The 26,495-nt window shown below is 42.8% G+C and overlaps 2 protein-coding genes across 3 annotated transcripts; both read left to right on the top strand.

Annotated features, from left to right (window-relative positions):
* Nucleotides 1–6,336: 6,336 nt before the first annotated feature.
* Nucleotides 6,337–11,858, top strand: LOC115131667 (zinc finger protein 706-like). Of its 2 annotated transcripts, none has more exons than XR_003863989.2 (4): nucleotides 6,337–6,437; nucleotides 8,118–8,259; nucleotides 10,124–10,287; nucleotides 10,386–11,858. XR_003863989.2 is itself a non-coding variant. In XM_029663556.2 (4 exons), the coding sequence occupies exons 2-3, from the start codon at nucleotides 8,125–8,127 to the stop codon at nucleotides 10,217–10,219; spliced, it is 231 nt and encodes a 76-aa protein (XP_029519416.1). In that variant the 5' UTR covers nucleotides 6,337–6,437; nucleotides 8,118–8,124; the 3' UTR covers nucleotides 10,220–10,251; nucleotides 10,386–11,858. The 2 variants fall into 2 exon arrangements, 1 of the variants encoding a protein (XP_029519416.1); XM_029663556.2 differs by having other exon boundaries at nucleotides 10,124–10,251.
* Nucleotides 11,859–14,055: 2,197 nt separating this feature from the next.
* LOC135572336 (uncharacterized) lies at nucleotides 14,056–17,684 on the top strand. The gene is made up of 13 exons (XM_065020044.1): nucleotides 14,056–14,588; nucleotides 14,800–14,906; nucleotides 14,990–15,061; nucleotides 15,151–15,234; nucleotides 15,353–15,499; nucleotides 15,589–15,669; nucleotides 15,793–15,942; nucleotides 16,056–16,105; nucleotides 16,225–16,294; nucleotides 16,569–16,667; nucleotides 16,777–16,857; nucleotides 16,948–17,052; nucleotides 17,206–17,684. The coding sequence occupies exons 1-13, from the start codon at nucleotides 14,423–14,425 to the stop codon at nucleotides 17,335–17,337; spliced, it is 1,344 nt and encodes a 447-aa protein (XP_064876116.1). The 5' UTR covers nucleotides 14,056–14,422; the 3' UTR covers nucleotides 17,338–17,684.
* The last annotated feature ends 8,811 nt before the right edge of the window (nucleotides 17,685–26,495 follow it).

The raw sequence follows: 26,495 nt of genomic DNA on the forward strand, positions 1-26,495 counted from the left end.
AATATGTGTCCGTAGGCCATACAGCGCCTGCAAAATGGGGGCTGACGTGCATAAAACAACGTCCCCTGTCAGCCCCTAGGGAGAACATAGCAGGAGGATGGAGGTAGCCACCATGTCCCTTTGGGTCCTCTCTGAGGAGGGCCTGAAAGCCTCTCCTCCCATTCCAAAACCCAAGGGAGTCTTTGAGGTGCCTTGCTGAGGAGACGTTATCCATGTATCTCCCCAGAAAGGCCCTCACCTCTTCGTCCTTAACGTATGGGTTGTAAATGTTGACAGTTACAACCCTAAAGTTGTTCTTCGCCAAGCTTGTTATTTCATAGTGGCTCATCGGCCTCTCACCTCTCACTGCTCTTGCCCTTCTCAGGATATCATCGTGTTTCTCCTCTGTATATAGTGCCACGTCGTATGCTCCCTCCAACGAGTTGCCTTGGAAACAAAACACGTCCTTCAACGTCAGCTTTAGAATCCCCATCAATATTATCCTTCCAAAAGTTTCCCGTCCTAAAGGCTCCAACTCCTTTTCCTTCCAAGCAAACCGAATCGTGTTGGCCAGCCCAATCCCAGGGACCTACCGTGTTGATGTATTTAGCACCATCTCCGCAAGGAGAATGGCGCTCGTTCTGTTCTGTTCTGTTCTCTTCTCTTCTCTTCTCTTCTCTTCTCTTCTCTTCCAAAACAAGGAAAAAATAAAAACCAAAGTGACTGAGCCTATTCTGGTGCAAACACAGAGACAGGAACAATCACCCACAAAAGACCTAAAGAATATGGCTTCCTAAATATGGTTCCCAATCAGAGACAACGATAAACACCTGCCTCTGATTGAGAACCACTCTAGGCAACCATAGACTTACATAGAGTACTACTCTAACCACAATCCCATACCTACAAACAACCCCTGACAAAACAAACCACATAAATCCCCATGTCACACCCTGGCCTAACCAAAATAATAACGAAAACACAGAATACTAAGGCCAGGGCGTGACATTATTACACTGTACCGAACTGTATTTAGGGTTAGGGCTAGGGTTGGAGTTGAGCCGGGGTGTGGACATGAAACTAGGGTTAATAAACACACATTGGGGTCTATATACTCTCCCTCACGCACTCTCTCTTTCACACAAACACGGTCAGACACACACAGCAGACAGCTCTCTCGTGCTTCCTCTTTCCTTTAAGCTTAAGAATGTGAGTCATCAAGTCATCACCTAAACTATATCCTCTTCCAAGCATGTCTAAGACAGTGGTGTGTATTCATGGATGCCAAAGGAAGCCAGACTTCCTCAAATATTTTAACAATAAAAAAACACAAAATATACAAATATACAATATACAATTATATTGATGTATTCATCATTTTCTGTCAAATCGCAAGTGGCTGAATCTCACCGGAGAAATCATCAGAGCAAGGGCAAGGGCGCCCCTCTGTCTCAGTATGTGAAGCCCATGTATCTGATGTTGTCTGGAACAAAAGAGTATGACATGTTGCCAGAGTAGTATTTGATTGATTCCTTAAATTAAAAAATATATATATTTCACCTTTATTTAACCAGGTAGGCCAGTTGAGAACAAGTTCTCATTTACAACTGCGACCTGGGCAAGATAGAGCAAAGCAGTGCGACACAAACAACACAGAGTTACACATGGGATAAACAAAAGTACAGTCAATAACACAATAGAAAAAGTCTATATTCAGTGTGTGCAAATGAGGTAAGGGAGGTAAGGCAATAAATAGGCCATAGTGGCGAAATAATGACAATTTAGCAATTAAACACTGGAGTGATAGATGTGCAGAAGATGAATGTGCAAGTAGAGATACTGGGGTGCAAAGGAGCAAAAAAACAATAAAGAAATAATAAAAAATAACAGTATGGGGATGAGGCAGTTGGATGGGCTATTTACAGATGGGCTATGTACAGGTGCAGTGATCTGTGAGCTGCTTTGACAGCTGGTGCATAAAGTTAGTGAGGGAGATATGAGTCTCCAGCTTCAGTGATTTTTGAAATGTGTTCCATTCATTGGCAGCAGAGGGAAAGGCAGCTAAACGAGGAATTGGCTTTGGGAGTGACCAGTGATATTCCTGCTGGAACGCGTGCTGGGTGCTGCTATGGTGACCAGTGAGCTGAGATAAGGAGGGACTTTACCTAGCACAGACAGGGTAGCCTAGTGGTTAGAGTGTTGGACTAGTAACCGAAAGGTTGCAAGTTCAAACCCCTGGAGCTGACAAGGTACAAATCTGTCGTTCTGCTCTTGAACAGGCAATTAACCCACTGTCCCTAGGCAATCATTGAAAATAAGAATTTGTTCTTAACTGACTTGCCTAGTTAAATAAAGATAAAATAGATGACCTGGAGCCAGTGGGTTTGGTGATGAATATGAAGTGAGTGCCAGCCAATGAGAGCATACAGGTCGCAGTGGTGGGTACGAAATGGGGCTTTGGTGACAAAACGGATGGCACTGTTATAGACTGTATCCAATTTGCTGAGTAGAGTGTTGGAGGCTATTTTATAAATGACATCGCCGAAGTCAAGGATCGGCAGGGTAGTCAGTTTTACGAGGGTATGTTTGGCAGCATGAGTGAAGGATGCTTTGTTTGCGAAATAGGAAGTCGATTCTAGATTTAATTTTGCATTGGAGATGCTTAATGTGAGTCTGGAAGTCTAACCAGTCTAACCAGACAGCCTAACAGTCTAACCAGACACCTAGGTATTTGTAGTTGTCCACATATTCTAAGTCAGAACCCTCCAGAGTGATGCTGGACGGGCGGGCAGGTGCGGGCAGCGATCAGTTGAAGAGCATGCATTTAGTTTTACTTGCATTTAAGAGCACGGAAGGCCACAGAAGGAGTGTTATATGTATTACATATGACATTGATGCTCGTATGGAGGTTAGTTAACACAGTGTCCAAAGAAGGGCCAGAAGTATACAGAATGGCGTCATCTGCGTAGAGGTAGATCAGAGAATCACCAGCAGCAAGAGCGACATCATTGATGTATACAGAGAAGAGAGTCGGCCCGAGAATTGAACCCTGTGGCACCCCCATAGAGACTGCCAGAGGTCCGGACAACAGGCCCTCCTATTTGACACACTGAACTCTATCAGAGAAGTGGTTGGTGAACCAGGCGAGGCAATCATTTGAGAAACCAAGGCTGTTGAATCTGCCGATAAGTCTGCGTGTTCCCATGGTGTTTATACTTGCATACTACTGTTTCTACAGATGAACGTGGTACCTTCAGGCATTTGGAAATTGCTCCCAAGGATGAACCAGACTTGTGGAGGTCTATAATTTTTTCTCTGAGGTCTTGGCTGATTTCTTTTGATTTCCCCACGATGTCAAGCAAAGAGGCACTGAGTTTGAAGGTAGGCCTTGAAATACATCCACAGATACACCTCCAATTGACTCAAATGATGTCAATTGGCCTATCAGAAGCTTCTAAAGCCATGACATAATTTTCTGGAATTTTCCAAGCTGTTTAAAGGCACAGTCAACTTAGTGTATGTAAACTTCTGACCCACCGGAAATGTGATACAGTGAATTGTAAGTGAAATAATCTGTCTGTAAACAATTGTTGGAAAAATTACTTGTGTCATGCGCAAAGTAGATGTCTTAATAACCAACTTGCCAAAACTATAGTTTGTTTATCAAGAAATTTGTGGAGAGGTTGAAAAACGAGTTTTAACGACTCCAACCGAAGTGTATGTAAACTTCCAACTTCAACTGTATATCTATTACATCCATAAACAGTCATCTTATTAATCATAACCTCTTATCATATCATAATTCTGGATAGTTGAGCTCCCAAGTGGCGCAGTGGTCTAAGGCACTGCATCTCAGTGCAAGAGGCATCACCTTGTTCAAATCCACCTTGTTCAAATCTGGCTGTGATTGGGAGGATCATATGGTAGCACCTGTTTGCCCTTGGAAGGCTGTCATTGTAAATAGGAATTTGGTCTTAAATGACTTGCTTAGTTAAATAAAAAGTTGTAACTTACTTGGATCTGCAAAAACCCCAGCCGTATTCATGATTCAGTACTACACAAATTTGGTTTAATTATTTATTTACTAGCTAACTAAATAATCACAAGATAACATACACACTTAATACATGAGACAAAGGTCCTTAGCGGTCTTTTAAAATATGGTGGCTTTCTACACCACGACATGGAAAAGGAGCGAGAGAATTTAAAAAAATCATCGATACATTTCAGAACTATTCTTACATTAATCATATGGTTAATCACACGAACCGCCGCCCATTTGGAATAAGAAATCATGAATATATTTATGTATGGGTGCCTTTGTTTGTTGTGTAGTCCTGAACAGAACTACAGAGTTCACTCTGTTCCATTCACTCCTGAAGCTGCTTATTTGTAGATAAGCCAGCCAGCCGTGTCGATGGTTCCAGTGGGATGATGAGAGTATCATACTATGGTGTTTTGAAAAGAGTAGTAGGATAGTTTGAAGAGTTTGAGATATTTGATTCAGGACAGCTAATCAGCTGTAACAGTGATTGTCTGAGAGATTAGGTCCTCGCCTACACCTTGTGTTGATTATTAAAGGGTTCGGGATTTAGACCACTTTACACGCACAGCTGCAACCTGGCAATGTTCTGGTCTGAAATGTTCATTATTAGCCAGTCCTTTTAAACACTCTGATCCTCACAGGACAGTCATGACACGGTCAATGATGTTTACTCTCGGGTACGGCCGGATATTGGGAGGTCGTTATTTGCAGATGATGGGGCCTTATGGAAGAGGGGAAGAAATGTGCCATACATAGTCAGGATGGTACAGGAAGCAATTGATGAGGTAGAGCAGTGGGCATTAATGTGGGGATTCAGGTTCTCTGTAGAGAAAACTCAGACAGTGTTCTTTACTAGGAGGAAGGTGAGTGATGAGGTATGCTTGAGGATATATGGGAGAAACTTGGAGAGGGTAGGGGCCTTCAGGTTCCTTGAGGTATACTTTGACACTAGACTGACCTGAGCAGAACACATTGAGAGAGGGGTGGGAAAGAGTAAGAAGGTGCTAAATGTGTTGTGCTGTCTGACCGGGAAGGAGTGGGGGGGCTGGGCGTTCCTCATTGAGGACCATGTATCTTGCATTTATCCAATTTGTAATAGACTATGGCAGCATAGTGAATGGTTCGGCAGCCCGGGCCTGTCATACAGGGGCAATAATATGTAGTGGGCCGTTTCGGAACTCCCCAGTGGCTGCACTACAGGTAGAGATGGGGGATAGGCCATTGCAGATACGGAGACAGCAGCTGGCAATGAATTAATGGGTTAACCTACAGGGAAATGTGGTGTCTCATCCTGCGAAAGGGATTTTTCAGGCAAGCTGGGAACATGAGTGAAGACAGAACACAAGATTTGGGTGGTTGGGTAATACCCAGGCTAAGGAGATGGGACTGTATGGAAGGGAGTTTAGTCCAAAGGTAGCTATCCCTGTGAATCCACCATGGCTACTCGCACCTCCAGTAGTTGATCTAGAAGTGTTGGAGAGACTACAGAAACGTATTACAGACCATATGGATGTGTATACGGCGGAGCTGATGGCAATACTGTTGGCTTGCAGTTGGTGGAGAAAGTCAAGCCAGACATAGTAGTTATTTGCTCTGATTCATGTGCGGTGTTGATGGGTATCCAGTCCTTTAGCTCACGTAGCAGAGAAGACATGCTTTATGAGGTACTACAAACCCATGGCAGGAGTAAACAAATGGGTATACAGATAAGATTGACTTGTGTCCCAGCCTATGTGGGGGTGAAGGGGAACAGGGCAGTTGATGTACTGGCTAAACAAGCAATTAGTAGTGGAGATGTTGATGTTATAGTTTTAATGCGCAAAGCAGAGGCAAAAAGACTGATTTGGACAGTGATGGTGCAGAGATGACAAAAGCAGTGGAATAGAGATACTACAATGTAATGTAAATGTAATACTACGTGAAGGCATTTCTTTCAAGTGCAGAGGGAATTCTGGGAGGGGAGATTGGCAGGAAAGGACAGAAGAAAGGAGGCTATTTTTACAGGATTAAGAGTGTGACACGGCGGGTTGAATAATACCTTAAATGTATTCGGAAAGCATCCAACAGGAAAGTGTGATTATTGCCAGGAAACAGAGACCGTGGAGCATGTATTGATACAGTGTGGGCTTTATCAGAGGGAAAGAGAGAGGCTGAGATCTAGTATGAGGGAGAAGGGGATACAGGAAATGAGTTTAAAGAGGTTATTGACAAGAACGTCATTAGATATAGTCTTAAATAGTTTGTTATATTTTTTAAGAGCAACGGGGGTGGCAGGTAGGATTTCGTTTCTCCGTCTCTGATCCGCACCCCAGTACAGTAGGTGGCGGTAATGCACCATAACGTTGGATGCCAACCAGCGATAAACCTCACCGAAGAAGAAGAAGAAGAAGAAGAAGGGCGAAGCAACGCAAAGGTATTTTTTTTCCTAAATTAACATTTGGTTTATTAGATTGAAGAGCACAAATATCGGTTTGTACAACTAATAGCCAAATAAACACTTGGGTAATGTTCGTCTTGGTTTAGCTATTCAGTTCTGCAATGTCAGCTAAGTAGCTAGCTAGCTAACTGATAACTTAACGTTAGCCATCGTTGTTAGAACTGGCTAACCATTTTGTATTTTGTTTCAGTTCGCGCCGCAGACGTGTTGGTCTTAGCAATTATCATTAAACCACGCCAACTGTTACCAATTAATTGGCTAGCTTACTAGATATATATTGGCTTTGATTGCTAGCTAGCTAGCTCTCTTTGCCAACTAAACTAAAGTTGTCTAACTAGCTACGATGCAAGAGCGAAGTATCAAGACGGGGTAAAGTCATTAGTGCACACCGTAGCAAACAGTTACAAAACGTTTCGCAACGAAAACGAGTTTCTATTGGACACAGGTCAGTTCTTCCTATTGAATACACCCCAGCTAGACACTGCACTGGAATGGCCTGTTGTGGTTCTTGTTTTATGCTCATCACATTCTTACCAGAACAGACGATAATAAACCTAGTTTAAAACCTTTTATGAAGTTGGTTTGGTGGCATAAACTGGGAATTTTATGTTTTTGATTGATTATGATTCTGTTTCATATGTGCAAAGTCGTTAAAACGATGTCCACTTTAACAACATTTTAGCCATTAAATAGTATAGCATGCCTACATCTTATATCAATCAATCAAATGTATTTATAAAGCCCTTCTTACATCAGCTGATGTCACAAAGTGCTGTACAGAAACCCAGCCTAAAACCCCAAACAGCAAGTAATGCAGATGTAGAAGCACGGTGGTTAGGAAAAACTCCCTAGAAAGGCCAGAACCTAGGAAGGAACCTAGAGTGGAACCAGGGTATGAGGGGTGGCCAGTCCTCTTCTGGCTGTGCCGGGTGGAGATTATAACAGAACATGGCCAAGATGTTAAAATGTTCATAGATGACCAGCATGGTCAAATAATAATAATCACAGTAGTTGTCGAGGGTGCAGCAAGTCAGCACCTCAGGAGTAAATGTCAGTTGGCTTTTCATAGCCGATCATTCAGAGTATCTCTACCGCTCCTGCTGTCTCTAGAGAGTTGAAAACAGCAGGTCTGGGACAAGGTAGCACATCCGGTGAACAGGTCAGGGCTCCATAGCCGCAGGCAGAACAGTTGAAACTGGAGCAGTAGGTGGACTGGGGACAATAAGGAGTCATCAGGCCAGGTAGTCCTGAGGCATGGTCCCAGGGCTCAGTTCGTCCGAGAGAGAGAAAAGCATACTTAAATTCACACAGGACACCGGATAAGACAGGCGAAATACTCCAGATATAACAGACTGACCCTAGCCCTCCGACACACAAACTATTGCAGCATAAATACTGGAGGCTGAGACAGAATGGGTCAGGAGAGCTATACATCTTATAGCTAGGCTGTTGCATAAACTATTGTTTACCAAATACTAGCTAGCTATATAATATTACAGAATCTCTTGTTTAGTTGTCAGCTGGCTAGTCTCTTGTGTAGCTAAATTCACTTGTACATTCTCTAAATAGATGGCTAGACCTCTGACGAAGACTGAGATACTAGTATCAACAGATAAATGCACATGGGTAGCATTTTTCTATGTCTGTTTCTCTCAGGTAGGCCATGGCTCGCGGTCAACAGAAGATTCAATCCCAGCAAAAGAACGCCAAGGCTGCAGCTGCTAAGAAGAAGGGAGCGGCAGCAGACCAGAAGACTGCAGCCAAGGCAGCACTGGTCCACACCTGTCCCGTCTGTCGGGTTAGTGGTTGGTACTGTATGTGCCTTTAGAAGGCAGGCCAAACTCGTTTTGGTGATTCCTGCTATATCATCAAAATAAACTTCAGCATGTTTTTGTAATCATTCAGCAGTTTTTACCTGATTAAGTACATAACCATTAGAAATTGATGTTGAGAGTTCAATAAAATAGTCCTGAACCTTAGGTTGAAAATGATGGTGGGGCTGCTTTCTGTTGACAATGTGTCCAAATCAATAACGAATATGCAGAAACCGTTTGTTATATTGAAGACCTAAACATAAAATGTACTATTTGCACATACATGTGCAACAATAATAATCATAGTACTTTTGTATTAATGGCACACACACCAAAAACCCTGTTTTGCGCTCTTGAAACCCACAATAAAAAGAATAACATGGAAACTGGAGGTTTCTTACATCACTGGTTAGAGAACAACTTGCAGAAGACCGTCAGATTTGTGACCAAGACAGGAAGACAAATGCAACACTTTTTGTTCATCACTTCCATCAATGTCACGCTGAAATCAATAGAATGGGGGTTAAATGTTGGTGGTGTAGTGCTGTTTGAAGTAACACTATTCACACTTGGAATAACCTATACACGGTTGGTTAGATGAACTTGTAGAGGAATTACATTTTTATCTTGGAATGTCAGTAGTTGATTTCGGTAGGAAACAGAACACTTTTTTTGTTAGCTATCTTTAACTTAAACGAAATCACGACGAAATATCAACAGTGACACTATTTAAGTGACATTTTGACTGTCAAATCCATGTATTGGTGTGTGGCCATAGACTTTTATAGAGAGAACGTGTTTAATTTTCTTTGCCATTTCATTATGTGGCATTTCTAAGTCCTGCATAACCCAGTGCGTGTGACAAAACCATTGGTACAAAACCACAGATATTGATTTGTTTTAAGCAGTCAATCATATGTCATCTTGAAATACTAGCATCAACAATCTGAGGTAAAATGGAGGTGTAATTCCACAACATTTTCTGGGGTGAAAATTAAGGTTTGTGTAGGTTATCAACACAAACTGTCCACATTAGGGAAATTTGCAGAATATACAATTTACTATGGCAAAATATTTCAACATGTCTATTTAAGATGATAGTATACACTATATATACAAAAGTATGTGGACACCCCGTCAAATGAGTGGATTTGGCTATTTCAGCCACACCCGTTGCTGACAGGTGTATAAAATCGAGCACAGAGCCATGTAATCTCCATAGACAGACATTGGCCTTACTGAAGAGCTCAGTGACTTTCAACATGGCACCACCTTTTCAACAAGTCAGTCAAATTTCTGCCCTGCTATAGCTGCCCCGGTCAACTATAAGTGCTGTTATTGTGAATTGGAAACGTCTAGGAGCAACAATGGCTCAGCCTTTAAGTGGTAGGCCACACAAGCTCACAGAACGGGAGTCCACGCAGCAAGCCTTCTCAAAAGAGTGGAGGCTATTATAGCAGCAAAGGGGGAGCCAACGCCATATGCCCATAATTCTGGAATGAGATGTTCAACGAGCAGCTGTCCACATACTTTTGGTCATGTAGTTTGTTGCCCACTGGCAAACTATTGCAACAATGACATCTCTTTCTCACTCATTTAACCATTTAGAGAGTAAAATAATGCTCTCAACCACAATTTAACCAGGTGCTCTAGACTAGAGCCTCCATCGTCTGTACAGCAGCCTGAACGTTTGACATCCCTACCTTTTAGGTTTCCGTGTCTAGTCCATTGTACTGGCCTGTGTGATGTGTAGTACTTTGATGCATTGTATTGCTTTGTTTATCACCTGAATATTCGGTCTCAGCCAACAATTGTTGATATCCTCCATCCCTTACCTGACCCTTACAGACGCAGATGCCGGACCCGAAGACGTTCAAGCAGCACTTTGAGAGCAAGCATCCCAAATCCCCAATGCCCCCAGAGCTGGATGATGTTGAGGCTTAAAAGACCAACACACACAATGGACCTACAGCTGGGTTAAGATGCTCTCATCATTCAGACTCAGTTTACATGTTAGAAGCGAACTCTTTCCCTCTGCTAAAGTTGTATTTTGTATGACTCAATATGTGGATATGTTGTCACTCATTGCCTTTCATGTTGTGATTCACAGACACACGATGACCACGATTAGAGCGCTGCAACTGGAACTTAATGGCGTCAAGAGACAAAATACTGAGACCCCTGGACATGGGTGGGGGATATTTGTGACAATGTCCTAAAAAGGGGGGCAGAAGCACACCAGCACCCCATCTTATATGTCCAACCACCCCTGAACTTCAGCCTCTTTTGAAGCACCCATCTTAATTATATGAGCCGACTCTACCTACATCCCTTTTCCCCATGCTGCTTCCTTCATTAATAACTGATTCAGTAACATCTAGACTGTTACACGTCTAAAAGTATCAGGGTGTTACTGTTTTTGCAACTTTTTCTCATTTGTGTACCGCAGTCTTACTTTAACCCACAACTCTTTTCTATACCTCCTCCCATACACTCTTGTGCAAATCATTTCTGCTTTCTTTGAGAATGGTGTCATAGTGGAAAGGATTTGTTATTTGCCCAAGACTGAGTCTTGTTCTGCCTGTAAAAGGCCCTGGTTGAAACAGTGCCAAAATCACTGTGGATAGTCACCTGGTCCACGTTGTAACAGTTGTATTTTGCATTTGACCATTTCCAAGAAATGTAGCAATATATATGAAATCATTCCTCTGCCTATTTGATCCATTCTGAAGGAAAGCAGTGAATATGTTTTGTGTGTGAGAGTATATGTATGCCTTGTAATTCTAGCAGAAAATGTGTTACTTCCAAATGCAAGTTAAACGCCATTCCTTCTATACTGATACCAGACAAATGCATACTTACAAGTATTTTCAAATGTATTTCCAATATACTGCAATGCTATGTAGCTGAACAGGGGTTGGAGTTTCTGGAGGTCTGTGTTCACTGGCATTTCCTCTCACTTCTGCATCAAATCAACCTCTACAATATATATTCTACTTATTTTATTACAAATATAGCAGTACACAGTTCTCCATAAATATATTGACAATGACACATTCCTGTGTATTGGATCCTCTGTACATAGAAAATCTGCAAACAAATAGGAATGACATTTGCCATTGCTACTAACTTGTACTTGTTCAAAGTATAATTAAAGAAATGTAAAAAAAAATGTGTAGTAATTTGTCACGCACTTATGGTCCATATATTTAGCGTTTTAATTGAACCATGTGTAGTACATCTAAAAGAGACAATGAGAAATTATTGGTTCAACAAGACAACAGTCATCAAAAGGGTAGAAATTTAGCATTGTACTTGTGTCACGGTACTTTATAGCTTTGATTGGATTCATATAATATATGACAAAGGGTGATGTAATTATCTGAATTACTGTAGATTTGAATAGTTTAAGAGTGAAGTATGGTTATAAGTTGAATGTGAAGATCCGTCGTTATGAAAGAGGTAATTGGTGTTATTCATATACCATTCTCAAAGTCAATATACTGAACAAAATTGTAAACACCACATATAAAGTGTTGGTCCCATGTTTCATGAACTGAAATAAAAGATCCCAGAAATGTTCCATATGCACAAAAAGTTTTTCTCAAATTTTCATGAATTTACATAAATTTACATCCATGTTAGTGAGCATTTCTTCTTTGCCAAAATAATCCATCCACCTGACAGGTGGGGCATTTCAATAAACTGATTAAACAGCATGCTCATTAGACAAGTGCACCTTGTGCTGGGGACAATAACAGGCCACCTTATAATGTGCAGTTTTTCCACACAACATACTCACAGTTTTTCCTCAAATTTTGATGGAGCATGCTGACTGGTGGAATGTCCACCAGAGCTGTTGCTGGAGTAGTAATTTCTCTACCAATGTCGTTGTAGATAATTTGGTAGTATGTCCAAGCGCAGACCAATTTTAACCATGATAGATGCTCACCTTTGATGGCCACTGGCACACTGAAGAACTGTGCTCTTCACGGATGAATCCTGCATCGCGTGGGCAAGCAGTTTGCTGATGTCAACATTGTGAACAGAGTGCCCCATGGTGGGGTTATGGTATGGGGAAATAAACTATGGACAACGAACACAATTGCATTTTATCGATGGCAATTTGAATGGAATGCACAGAGAAACCGTGACGAGATCCTGAGGCACATTGTATCATTCATCCGTCGCCAACAACTCATATTTCAGGATGATAATGCGCGGTCCCATGTTGCAAGGATCTGTACACAATTCCCGGAAGCTGAAAATATCAACATTCTTCCATGTCCTGCATACTCACAAGCATGTTTGGCATGCTCTGGATCAACGTGCAGGACAGCATGTTCCAGTTCCTGACAAAATCCAGCAACTTAAAAAAAATATCGAAAAGGAGTGGGACAACATTCCACAGGCGTCAATCAACAGCCTGATCAACTCTATGCTAAGGTGATGTGGGCTCCCGAGTGGCGCAGCGGTCTAAGGTACTGTGTCAGTCGTGCAAGAGGTGTCACTTGTTCAAATCCAAGCTCCATTATTATTGTTATTTGACCCTGCTGGTAATCTATGAACATTAGAACATCTTGGCCATGTTCTGTTATAATCTCCACCCGGCACAGCCAGAAGAGGACTGGCAACCCCCCATACCCTGGTACCTCTCTAGGTTTCTTCCTAGGTTCTGGCCTTTCTAGGGAGGTTTTCCTAGCCACTGTGCTTCTACACCTGCATTGCTTGCTGTTTGGGGTTTTAGGTTGGTTTCTGTACAGCACTTTGTGACATCAGCTGATGTAAGAAGGGCTTTATCAATACATTTGATTGATTAATTGCATCACACCCGGCCGTGATTGGGAGTCCCATAGGGCGGGGCACAATTGGCCCAGCGTCATCCGGGGTAGGCCGTCATTGTAAATAAGAATTTGTTCTTAACTGACTTGCCTAGTTAAATAAAGGTTATATTAAAAAATATATATATATATTAAATTAAATGTGTCCCGCTGCATGAGGCAAATGGTGGTCACACCAGATACTGACTGGTTTTCTGATCCACGCTCCTATCTTCATTTAAAAAGGTATCTGTTACCAACAGATGCACATCTGTATTCCCAGTCATGTGAAATCCATAGATTAGGGCCTAAAGAACATATTTTAATTGACTGATTTCCTTATATGAACTATAACTCAGTAAAATCGTTGAAATTGTAGCATGTTGAGTTTATATTTATGTTCAGTGTAGATACATACTATTTTTCCACATATTGCCAGATTATTGCTATCAACCCTGTTTGTATCTTTTGGAACAATGGTAGTGAAGTTTATTAAAATGATGTAGAATAGATGGGCCACCACAGATGTTACAGGCATCCACAGGTCTTGACCACCATGTTGCGATGCTTCTTTAGGATCACATTGTTGTTGTCGTCGTAGAAGAGTACAGAGATGGGACTGAGCTTGGTGGGTGCGCAGCACGCTTTGGGAACCTCATCCGGCTTCAAAAGGTGAACCTGACATAAATAAAGGTCAATCAGACTTATTCATACATACACTTTGATATAATCAATGATAATATCCTGTTTATAAAAGAGGTATGGATTATTATTATGCAGATGGTTCAGTGCTCTCCTACCTCAGTGGGAGGTGGCTTTGCCCCCCTTGTCTGAATGTGGTCAATATGTTTTATCCCGTGTTGTCTGTGCTCCACAAGACTTTATAGCCCACTGAGCCAAAGCCTAGACTTTCAGAAGTTCAACAACAACTTCCATGAAACAAGCTAAAACATTTCAATGGGCCATTGACCTAGCTAGTGACTTTAAAAAATAGATTTGGTCTTTAAGTTTTAGATTATACACACACAACATAGGAAAGCCTCTGGTGACAAAATAGGGTCAATGGAATTAGAATGATGACCAGGAATTGTATAGGATTCTAATGGTAACCATGGAGTTCCAAACTCATTTCTATGGCAACACAGCTGTCAATTTTATAAACAACAATTTCAAATATATGCGTTGCCATGAGACATCTAACCGTTAGAACATATTGGCGTTCTATTGAACGTTTTCTGTTCGAAAACAAGAACAACTTCAATTTGCTGTTCAACAACAACAAACTTGACTGATTTTTGAGACCTGAGATTAAAACATCGACTGGAAAATGCCTGGGTGCTTTTCAAGATTGACAGAGAGAGTGCGAGGACGTCGGCAGCCTTCTGCGTCGACAGGTTGTTCAAATTCATTTATGGGTTGTTTTTGTTGTCTTTTTCCGTTTTGCAGGGTTCGCGATCGTCGGGAGGTGGACAGCGACAGCGACTTCGAAGAGGGTACGTGGAGTTTTAAACTTCTTATTTTACAACATTCAACATTGACAATGTAATTTGTGAAATGTTGTGTATTTCTGTCATCCAAACTTTCAAGGTAACGTTAACTTGAGTAATTGTTGCTAAGCGATGCACTTTTGCTAGTAGTACTAGCTAGCGCGCTACGTTTTACGTCCTAATAACTGTTTGTTTGTTTTCCTGTTCCTACTTTTAGAATCAACTGTACTGGATGAGGTCCAGTTGGATGTGCCACTGCTGCCAGTTATCCTTCATGTCCAGGATGCTGCTATCATCCTTGAGGATGTGCCGACTATCCTTGAGGTACACTTTTCAGAAAGCTTTTGGTTTTATGTTTGAAAAGTATCCCACATATTCATTCTGAAAATCTTTGTTGTCTGCTTTAGGAGCCCACTGGTAATTGGCAGCTGATACCGATTAGGTTCAGCCCCCTGTACTGTGGTCCTGTTGTGATCAGGGTAAGAGAACCACACACAGTCACATCACCGTTACAATGTTTGCTGTTTCTAACCTGAATTTACTGTAATGTCACCCCCCTCTTGTGCAGAACAATGCCGGTCCAGTGGCTAAAGCCTGGAGAACTTTCCAGTTCATCAGCCCCATTATCACCTACATGCGTGGGGGATCCCAGGTATGTGTCTTTGTAACTATCTAGTCCTAATCTTCAGAGTCATGTGATCAAGATGGAAATATGTTACAGCGATGGCTGATGTTGTTTTGTTGATGTTACTTGTCGTTTCTCTCCACAGCAGGTGGTGGTGAGGATGCACCATGTGAGTAGGGTTCGAGGCCTGGAGACTCAACTGGTGTGGGCCATCTCCAAGGAGACAGCCAGGCTTAGTCCAGAGGGCATCCCCTACTGTGCCACCAAGGTGCAGTCTGTCACTTGGATCCAGGTAAGATGTAAATACTACTGAAATAGTATTAGATTGGGCTTTTCTTCACTTATTCCATTTGGCCTTAACATGTCGTCTCTCTCTGTCAGTATGTGGCTGGCAGGGTGACCCAGTATGCGTCTCACCTCCGCCACGAGACGTCTGTGGACGTGACGTTTGGCTGCTACCAGGTAAATAAACGTTTTCCTATGTATATAGAATACCAATTACTGGGCATTTTTCCATTAGATCTGCTCTGTTTTTTAATAACGTGTGTGTGGTAAACAGGTGTGTTGTGTGTGTTTTTGGAGCAGCAGACTGATGTCTCGGTGGTGTACGCCACTCTCCACATGGGGCTGGATGGGCTGCTCTCCTCCTCGTGGGGGTCGGAGGCTGCCTCCGTCTCTACGCCCACCAATCAGCAGTTCACTGAGCCAGAGCCTGAGGGCCACAACCTCTATGAGGTCAGATGTTAGACACACAGCTACACATTCTATAGACTAGTAGCATTAAGATCCATCCATTGACCCATTGTTTGTCATGTCACAGATGTTGAATGTTTGTTCTGTTGTTGTAGGGCTGGGAGGAGGACCTGCTGCCTGAGGAGAGGGAGGTTCCTCTGCTAAAGTGAGTTCCTCTAAATGTCTGTGTAGTCTGGGCTTGTCAGATGCTGAAGGATAGTTATCACCATGCTGTATCCCCATTGACTCTAATGGTTGACATGCTCCATTCCCTCCCTCCCACAGCCTCTACCTTACCACCAAGAGAGTGGAGGACATCGCCCTGAGGCTCGTCTCCCTGCGCCAGGCCTTCACTGTGAGTGGACCCACTTAAATTTTTTCTCTTGTTTTGTCTGTCTCCTAGAGGAAGATGGGTGTCTCACCCTAACTCTTCCCTCTTCTCTAGACACTGCTTGGTTCCACCCTGAGCAGGAACCATCTGTTTGTGGCAGGAAAGGTCTAATGGGCGCACTGGTTCAGGCCCACCACATGGTAGCTCACTAACTCATTATTCATTCAAGGGAAAGAGAGCGTCCTCAGTGGGAAATGTGTTCTGTTCATTAATATCAACGCTCTTTGCTTTGTGATAGGACGAGTCCGAATTCATCCGTGCCTATAATGACTTTGTGGACTACCTGAGTGACCCCTCCAAGAAGATTGACATTGAGAGGGAGCTGGCTGAGGCAAAGGTGAGTTCATTAACTCTTTCATGTCTCACTTTGAGTTCTACCACATGCATGTCTTTTATACATCACAGTATCTGATCTGTTTGAAATCATTCCTATTTTCTTGTCCTAGATCCATCATGTTAACCTGATAGATGTCCTCTTTGAACTGGTGCTGTTTGGGTTGATGACAGCTCAGAAGTCCCTGATGGTGGTAAGTAGCATCTCACTGGTACATGTTTCGATGTCTCTCTATTAGCAAATTCACTTCAATTTCTCTTCTCTCCTCTTCTGTTTCCTTTAGCACCCTGGTGGGTTCATGGAGCGTCTGTACGCTCTCCTGTACTCCTTCCTGCCCGCTGCTGCCAGCATTGAGCCAAAGGCTGAGAGATACCTGCTGCTGCTCAATGTAAGAGTCAATAGTTTACTTCCTTATTCCTAGTTGACCTGAATAACAGGGTTTCAATTACATTTTACAGGGAGTAACTCTCCTTGTCTCTTTCCTCTTGGTAAGCTAGTAACTCAGAGCCATTATCTATGTGTTGTGTGGTGTTCTCTTCAGGGCGGGCTGATGGCTCTGCTTGATGACATGTTTGGGCAGCAGCTGGCCTGGTACTTTAACCCAGAATCTTTGGTCACTGAGCTCTCCAGCCTCCTGGAGTACCACCTGGAGAACCTCATGGCCAGCATGTAGTCCTACTGCAGAGATCTGAAAGGCCACACTCTCTCTTGCTCTCTCTCTCTCTCTGTCCATCGCTCTCTCTCTCTCTGTCCATCTCTCTCTCTCTGTCCATCTCTCTCTCTCTCTCTCTCTCTCTGTCGATCTCTCTCTCTCTTTCTCTCTCTCTGTCCATCTCTCTCTCTCTCTCTCTCTCTCAGGATTTGAGGACTTGAAGTGCTTTGTTGAACCTTGATTAGTTAACACACATTAAATTAATGTTTTCTCTTGTTTTCTCTCCCCACAGGATTCTTGTGCCACTTTGCCACCTAAGAGGGATATAGACATTAACGCACTATATTACTTTGCACTGAATTTTACATTTTTAAATAAAATAACTAGTAGTTCAACAGCATTTGTCTCGGTCGTTTCATTTACTTGATTATTTCATCACTATTTCCTCTTCCTGGAGTTATGAGGCTAATATTACATGAACAATTGTGCTTTATTCTTTGCATATGGAAATAAACAACATTTAATTGATTTACAGGTACTACATGCCCACACTTTATGGCATTGTATTGTGATGTGTGATACTGTACTGACTCTTCAAGCTGTTGAAAGTGTTCCACAGGGATGCTGGCCCATGTTGACTCCCAATGCTTCCCACAGTTGTGTCAAATTCATTCAATGTCTTTTGGGTGGTGGACCATTCTTGATACACCTACTACCATACCCTGTTCAAAGGCACTTACATATTTAGTCTGAATGGCACACATACACAATCCATATCTCAATTGTTTCAATGCTTAAACATCATTATTTAACCTGTCTCCTTCATCTACACTAATTGAAGTTGGTTTAACAAGTGACATCAATAAGGGATCATAGTTTTACCTGGTCAGTCTGTCATTTAAAGAGCAGGCATATAGTATAAAGTCGACCACTTCAGTCTTGAATGTAACTTCTCACTATCTGTACTCTACTGAAACCAATGTTATTGTTCATGTGAGAGAGGGTGTAGTAGTGCATACTGACCACTAGTTGGATCATAGCGTGGTTTGTGGTGTTCATGCAGGAACCCAGAGGGTGGAATAATGTGTCCAGTCGTGGCCAAAAGTTTTGAGAATGACACAAATATTAATTTTCAAAGTCCTCAGTAACTCCCCTTTTTCTATTGATTCTTGAAACATAGCAAGAATGAAAGGAATCAATTTATCATCGAATGCTTTCTAAAACTTGCTTATTAAACCATCATTTCCAGGGGACCTATTGTCCTTAAGGCTTTTAATACAGTCTTTTATCTCAACTTCAGATAACTCATCACAAAAATCCCTGAAATCAATTTCTATCTTCTTAGCAATGTTTGCTACATTGTCTAAGAAAAGATCCACATTGGAAGTTGATTGGGCTAAATGTATACAGATTCTGATAAAACTGGGTAACATGCTGAGAGATTTCTTTTGGATTTTCACTGGTAGTATTATTAATCATTAATTTACATATGCAAGTTTTTCGCCTACCCTTTTTCTAAATTAAAGAAATATTTTGTATTTTTCTCTCCCTCTTCCATCCATTTTCGTCTTGATCTTACAAACGCTCCCGGGCCTTTTCCTTGTAGAAACAGCCAAACTGCATTTGTCGTGATGATAGCTCCAGTAATTCCTGATTAGTTAGTTCAGTTTTTAGTACAATCCATTATTCCCTTTATGATGTCATATTCTTTCAATTCAATTCAATTCAAGGGCTTTATTGGCATGGGAAACATGTGTTAACATTGCCAAAGCAAGTGAGGTAGACAACATACAAAGTGAATATATATAAAGTGAAAAACAACAAAAATTAACAGTAAACATTACACATACAGAATTTTCAAAACAGTAAAGACATTACAAATGTCATATTATATATATATATACAATGTACAAATAGTTAAAGGACACAAGATAAAATGAATAAGCATAAATATGGGTTGTATTTACAATGGTGTTTGTTCTTCACTGGTTGCCCTTTTCTTGTGGCAACAGGTCACAAATATTGCTGCTGTGATGGCACACTGTGGAATTTCACCCAAAAGATATGGGAGTTTTTCAAAATTGGATTTGTTTTCGAATTCTTTGTGGATCTGTGTAATCTGGGGAAATATGTCTCTCTAATATGGTCATACATTGGGCAGGAGGTTAGGAAGTGCAGCTCAGTTTCCACCTCATTTTGTGGGCAGTGAGCACATAGCCTGTCTTCTCTTGAGAGCCATGTCTGCCTACGGCGGCCTTTCTCAATAGCAAGGCTATGCTCACTGAGTCTGTACATAGTCAAAGCTTTCCTTAATTTTGGGTCAGTCACAGTGGTCAGGTATTCTGCCGCTGTGTACTCTCTGTGTAGGGCCAAATAGCATTCTAGTTTGCTCTGTCTTTTTGTTAATTCTTTCCAATGTGTTAAGTAATTATCTTTTTGTTTTCTCATGATTTGGTTGGGTCTAATTGTGCTGTTGTCCTGGGGCTCTGTAGGGTGTGTTTGTGAACAGAGCCCCAGGACCAGCTTGCTTATGGGACTCTTCTCCAGGTTCATCTCTCTGTAGGTGATGGCTTTGTTATGGAAGGTTTGTGAATCGCTTCCTTTTAGGTGGTTGTAGAATTTAACGGCTCTTTTCTGGATTTTGATAATTAGTGGGTATCGGCCTAATTCTGCTCTGCATGCATTATTTGGTGTTTTACGTTGTACACGGAGGATATTTTTGCAGAATTCTGCGTGCAGAGTCTCAATTTGGTGTTTGTCCCATTTTGTGAAGTCTTGGTTGGTGAGCGGACCCCAGACCTCACAACCATAAAGGGCAATGGGCTCTATGACTGATTCAAGTATTTTTAGCCAAATCCTAATTGGTATGTTGAAATTTATGTTTCTTTTGATGGCATAGAATGCCCTTCTTGCCTTGTCTCTCAGATCGTTCACAGCTTTGTGGAAGTTACCTGTGGCGCTGATGTTTAGGCCAAGGTATGTATCGTTTTTTGTGTGCTCTAGGGCAACAGTGTCTAGATGGAATTTGTATTTGTGGTCCTGGTGACTGGACCTTTTTTGGAACACCATTATTTTGGTCTTACTGAGATTTACTGTCAGGGCCCAGGTCTGACAGAATCTGTGCATAAGATCTAGGTGCTGCTGTAGGCCCTCCTTGGTTGGTGACAGAAGCACCAGATCATCAGCAAACAGCAGACATTTGACTTCGGATTCTAGCAGGGGGAGGCCGGGTGCTGCAGACATTTCTAGTGCCCGCGCCAATTCGTTGATATATATGTTGAAGAGGGTGGGGCTTAAGCTGCATCCCTGTCTAACCCCACGACCCTGTGTGAAGAAATGTGTGTGTTTTTGCCAATTTTAACCGCACACTTGTTGTTTGTGTACATGGATTTTATAATGTCGTATGTTTTACCCCCAACACCACTTTCCATCAGTTTGTATAGCAGACCCTCATGCCAGATTGAGTCGAAGGCTTTTTTGAAATCAACAAAGCATGAGAATACTTTGCCTTTGTTTTGGTTTGTTTGGTTGTCAATTAGGGTGTGCAGGGTGAATACATGGTCTGTTGTACGGTAATTTGGTAAAAAGCCAATTTGACATTTGCTCAGTACATTGTTTTCATTGAGGAAATGTACGAGTCTGCTGTTAATAATAATGCAGAGGATTTTCCCAAGGTTACTGTTTACACATATTCCACGGTAGTTATTGGGGTCAAATTTGTCTCCACTTTTGTGGATTGGGGTGATCAGTCCTTGGTTCCAAATATTGGGGAAGATGCCAGAGCTAAGTATGATGTTAAAGAGTTTTAGTATAGCCAATTGGAATTTGTTGTCTGTATATTTGATCATTTCATTGAGGATACCATCGACACCACAGGCCTTTTTGGGTTGAAGGGTTTTTATTTTGTCCTGTAACTCATTCAATGTAATTGGAGAATCCAGTGGGTTCTGGTAGTCTTTAATAGTTGATTCTAAGATCTGTATTTGATCATGTATATGTTTTTGCTCTTTGTTCTTTGTTATAGAACCAAAAAAGATTGGAGAAGTGGTTTACCCATACATCTCCATTTTGGATAGATAATTCTTCGTGTTGTTGTTTGTTTAGTGTTTTCCAATTTTCCCAGAAGTGGTTAGAGTCTATGGATTCTTCAATTGCATTGAGCTGATTTCTGACATGCTGTTCCTTCTTTTTCCGTAGTGTATTTCTGTATTGTTTTAGTGATTCACCATAGTGAAGGCGTAGACTCAGGTTTTCCGGGTCTCTATGTTTTTGGTTGGACAGGTTTCTCAATTTCTTTCTTAGATTTTTGCATTCTTCATCAAACCATTTGTCATTATTGTTAATTTTCTTCGGTTTTCTATTTGATATTTTTAGATTTGATAGGGAAGCTGAGAGGTCAAATATACTGTTAAGATTTTCTACTGCCAGGTTTACACCTTCACTATTACAGTGGAACGTTTTACCCAGGAAATTGTCTAAAAGGGATTGAATTTGTTGTTGCCTAATTGTTTTTGGTAGGTTTCCAAACTGCATTCCTTCCATCTATAGCATTTCTTAATGTTACTCAGTTCCTTTGGCTTTGATGCCTCATGATTGAGTATTGCTCTGTTTAAGTAGACTGTGATTTTGCTGTGGTCTGATAGGGGTGTCAGTGGGCTTACTGTGAACGCTCTGAGAGATTCTGGGTTGAGGTCAGTGATAAAGTAGTCTACAGTACTACTGCCAAGAGATGAGCTATAGGTGTACCTACCATAGGAGTCCCCTCGAAGCCTACCGTTGACTATGTACATACCCAGCGTGCGACAGAGCTGCAGGAGTTGTGACCCGTTTTTGTTGGTTATGTTGTCATAGTTGTGCCTAGGGGGCATATGTGGGAGGTGATGATGTCACCTCCAGGCAGATGTTTGTCCCCCTGTGTGCTGAGGTGTCAGGTTCTTGTCCGGTTCTGGCATTTAGGTCGCCACAGACTAGTACATGTCCCTGGGCCTGGAAATGATTGATTTCGCCCTCCAGGATGGAGAAGCTGTCTTCATTAAAATATGGGGATTCTAGTGGGGGATATAGGTAGCACACAGGAGGACATTTTTCTCTGTTAGGATAATTTCCTTTTGAATTTCTAGCCAAATGTAGAATGTTCCTGTTTTGATTAATTTAATGAAGTGAGTTAGGTCTGCTCTATACCAAATTAGCATACCCCTGAGTCCCTTCCCTGTTTCACACCTGGTAGTTTGGTGGATGGGACTACCAGCTCTCTGTAACCTAGAGGGCAACCAGTGGGTCTGTCTCCTCTATACCAGGTTTCTTGCAGGATGACAATGTCTGTGTTACCGATTTCTTTGGTGAAGTCCGGGTTTCTGCTCTTCATGCCAAAGGCAGATGACCTCAGGCCTTGGATATTCCAGGATGATATAGTGAATGCTTTTTGTTCCATAGAGTGTCCAATGTTGTTGGTCGTGGTTTGGCCTCAGGCCAGAAAGTGTGAGCAGAGCCTGCTGAGCATCTGGTACATGCCATTGGCTTGGGCGAGTGTGAGAGTGGGGGTTGGGACTGTTTGCCCGCTCACTACCTGGGCGTATGTGTGGCTTCCATGTTGAGGCCCTCTTTGCGGGGTGGGGTGCATGGGGTGGGCAGGAGTGGCATAGGTCTGATCTGAGGGGGCTAAATGGTGTGTGGGCATGGTTGACGTGGGGGGGTGTTGATTGGTTGGGGTGGGGTCCCTCACTGTCCTGGAGATGAATCTCATGATCACTGGTCGTGGTGGCAGGTTGTTTTCCCCATCTCTCAGCCTACCCAGATCGTGCACTACATCCAGAGAACCTGCAACAACATTTCGCTCCTCCTCCGGGACAACTGCCCTGCAAATGTCCTTCAGTCTTGCTTTGATGTTCTCGTCAGATTTTTCTGCTATTCCATAAATTCGAAGATTCCATCTCCGACCATACCTGCCATTCTCGTTTCCTTTGACTCCATTTCAGTGAGTTTCTTCTGCTTTGCAACCTGAATTTTCAATTAATTACACAATTATTCAAAATAGCTACATTGTATGGTTAGATATATTTTTTTTGTGAAAAAGCAAATTGCAACTACAGTCTAAAACTATAAACTTTGTGAGAAAACACAAAACATTTTCCTCGGCTTGAAATGTTACACCCTCTCATGCTGCTATCCTGCCCCGTTAAGTGGTAGGCCACACAAGCTCACAAAACGGGAGCTTGTGTCCTCGATTGCAACACTCACTACCGAGTTCCATGCTGCCTCTGGAAGCAACGTCACAAGAACTGTTTATCGGGTGCAATATGAAATGGGTTTGCATGGCCGAGTCACCGCACACAAGCCTAAGATCACCATTCACAATGCCAAGTGTCAGCTGCAGTTGTGTAAAGTTTGAAGCCATTGGACTCTGGAGCAGTGAAAATGCGTTCTCTGGAGTGATGAATCACGCTTCAAAATCTGGCAGTCTGACGGACAAATCTGGTTTTAGCCGATGTCAGGAGCACTCTACCTGCCCTAATGCATAGAGCCAACTGTGAAGTTTGGTGGAAGATAAATAATGGTCTGGGGCTGTTTCATGGTTCTGGCTAGGCCGCTTAGTTTCAATGAAGGGAAATCTTAACTCTACAGCATACTGTAACAGTTGTCGTATGAAGGAGAGGACCATAGTGCAGCGTGGTAAGTGTTCATCTTGATTTTTAATACAAATAGTGAACACTGAAACAAAAACAATAAAATGACAAATGAACAGTCCTGAACGGTGAAATAAAACACAGAACAGAAAATAAACACCCACGAAACACAAGTGGGAAAAGGCTACCTAAGTATGATTCTCAATCAGAGACAACTAACAACACCTGCCTCGGACTGAGAACCATACCAGGCCAAACGCAAACACAACATAGAAAACGGAACAACATAGACAACCCACCCAACTCACGCCCTGACCATACTAAACAAAGACATAATAAAAGAACGTCATAATAAAAGAAGGTCAAATCGTGACAGTACCCCCCCCCCCCCCCCCCCCACCCACCCACCCCAAAAGTGCGGACTCTGGCCGAAAAACCTAAACCTGTAGGGGAGGGTCTGGGTGGGTGTCTGTCCGCGGTGGCGGCTCTGGCGCGGCACGTGGACCCCACTCCACCATAGTCCTTCTCCGCCTCTTCACCAGCCTCCGTGGCCTCTTTAACGCGGCGACCCTCGCCGCCGACCTCGGACTGGGGACACAAGCCACAGGTCCCGAGCGGACGGGAAATTTCAGCAGCACCGGACGGACGGGAGATTCCGGCAGCACCGGACAGGCAGGAGACTCCGGCAGCTCCGGAGTGAAGGGCGATTCTGGCAGCTCCTGGCTGACTGACGGCTCTGGCAGCTCCTGGCAGCTCCTGGCTGACTGACGGCTGGGCAGCTCCTGGCTGACTGACGGCTCTGGCAGCTCCTGGCTGACTGACGGCTCTGGCAGCTCCTGGCTGACTGACGGCTCTGGCAGCTCCTGGCTGACAGACGGGAGACTCTGGCAGCTCAGGACAGACGGGAAACTCTGGCAGCTCAGGACAGACGGGAGACTCTGGCAGCTCAGGAAAGACGGGAGATGCTGGCAGCTCAGGACAGACGGGAGACGCTGGCAGCTCAGGACAGACGGGAGATGCTGGCAGCTCAGGACAGACGGGAGACTCTGGCAGCTCAGGACAGACGGGAGATGCTGGCAGCTCAGGACAGACGGGACTCTCTGGCAGCGCTGGGCAGGAGGAAGACTCTGGCAGCGCTGAGCGTCCGGGAGCACCTGTAGGAAAAATATCGAAAAGGAGCGGGACAACATTCCACAGGCGTCAATCAACAGCCTGATCAACTCTATGCTAAGGTGATGTGGGCTCCCGAGTGGCGCAGCGGTCTAAGGTACTGTGTCAGTCGTGCAAGAGGTGTCACTTGTTCAAATCCAAGCTGCATTATTATTGTTATTTGACCCTGCTGGTAATCTATGAACATTAGAACATCTTGGCCATGTTCTGTTATATTCTCCACCCGGCACAGCCAGAAGAGGACTGGCCACCCCCCATACCCTGGTACCTCTCTAGGTTTCTTCCTAGGTTCTGGCCTTTCTAGGGAGGTTTTCCTAGCCACTGTGCTTCTTACACCTGCATTGCTTGCTGTTTGGGGTTTTAGGTTGGTTTCTGTACAGCACTTTGTGACATCAGCTGATGTAAGAAGGGCTTTATCAATACATTTGATTGATTAATTGCATCACACCCGGCCGTGATTGGGAGTCCCATAGGGCGGGGCACAATTGGCCCAGCGTCATCCGGGGTAGGCCGTCATTGTAAATAAGAATTTGTTCTTAACTGACTTGCCTAGTTAAATAAAGGTTATATTAAAAAATATATATATATATATTCAATTAAATGTGTCCCGCTGCATGAGGCAAATGGTGGTTACACCAGATACTGACTGGTTTTCTGATCCACGCTCCTATCTTCATTTAAAAAGGTATCTGTTACCAACAGATGCACATCTGTATTCCCAGTCATGTGAAATCCATAGATTAGGGCCTAAAGAACATATTTTAATTGACTGATTTCCTTATATGAACTATAACTCAGTAAAATCGTTGAAATTGTAGCATGTTGAGTTTATATTTATGTTCAGTGTAGATACATACTATTTTTCCACATATTGCCAGATTATTGCTATCAACCCTGTTTGTATCTTTTGGAACAATGGTAGTGAAGTTTATTAAAATGATGTAGAATAGATGGGCCACCACAGATGTTACAGGCATCCACAGGTCTTGACCACCATGTTGCGATGCTTCTTTAGGATCACATTGTTGTTGTCGTCGTAGAAGAGTACAGAGATGGGACTGAGCTTGGTGGGTGCGCAGCACGCTTTGGGAACCTCATCCGGCTTCAAAAGGTGAACCTGCCATAAATAAAGGTCAATCAGACTTATTCATACATACACTTTGATATAATCAATGATAATATCCTGTTTATAAAAGAGGTATGGATTATTATTATGCAGATGGTTCAGTGCTCTCCTACCTCAGTGGGAGGTGGCTTTGCCCCCCTTGTCTGAATGTGGTCAATATGTTTTATCCCGTGTTGTCTGTGCTCCACAAGACTTTATAGCCCACTGAGCCAAAGCCTAGACTTTCAGAAGTTCAACAACAACTTCCATGAAACAAGCTA

The sequence above is a fragment of the Oncorhynchus nerka genome, linkage group LG7, assembly GCF_034236695.1.
Source record: "Oncorhynchus nerka isolate Pitt River linkage group LG7, Oner_Uvic_2.0, whole genome shotgun sequence".
Lineage (NCBI taxonomy): Eukaryota > Metazoa > Chordata > Actinopteri > Salmoniformes > Salmonidae > Oncorhynchus > Oncorhynchus nerka.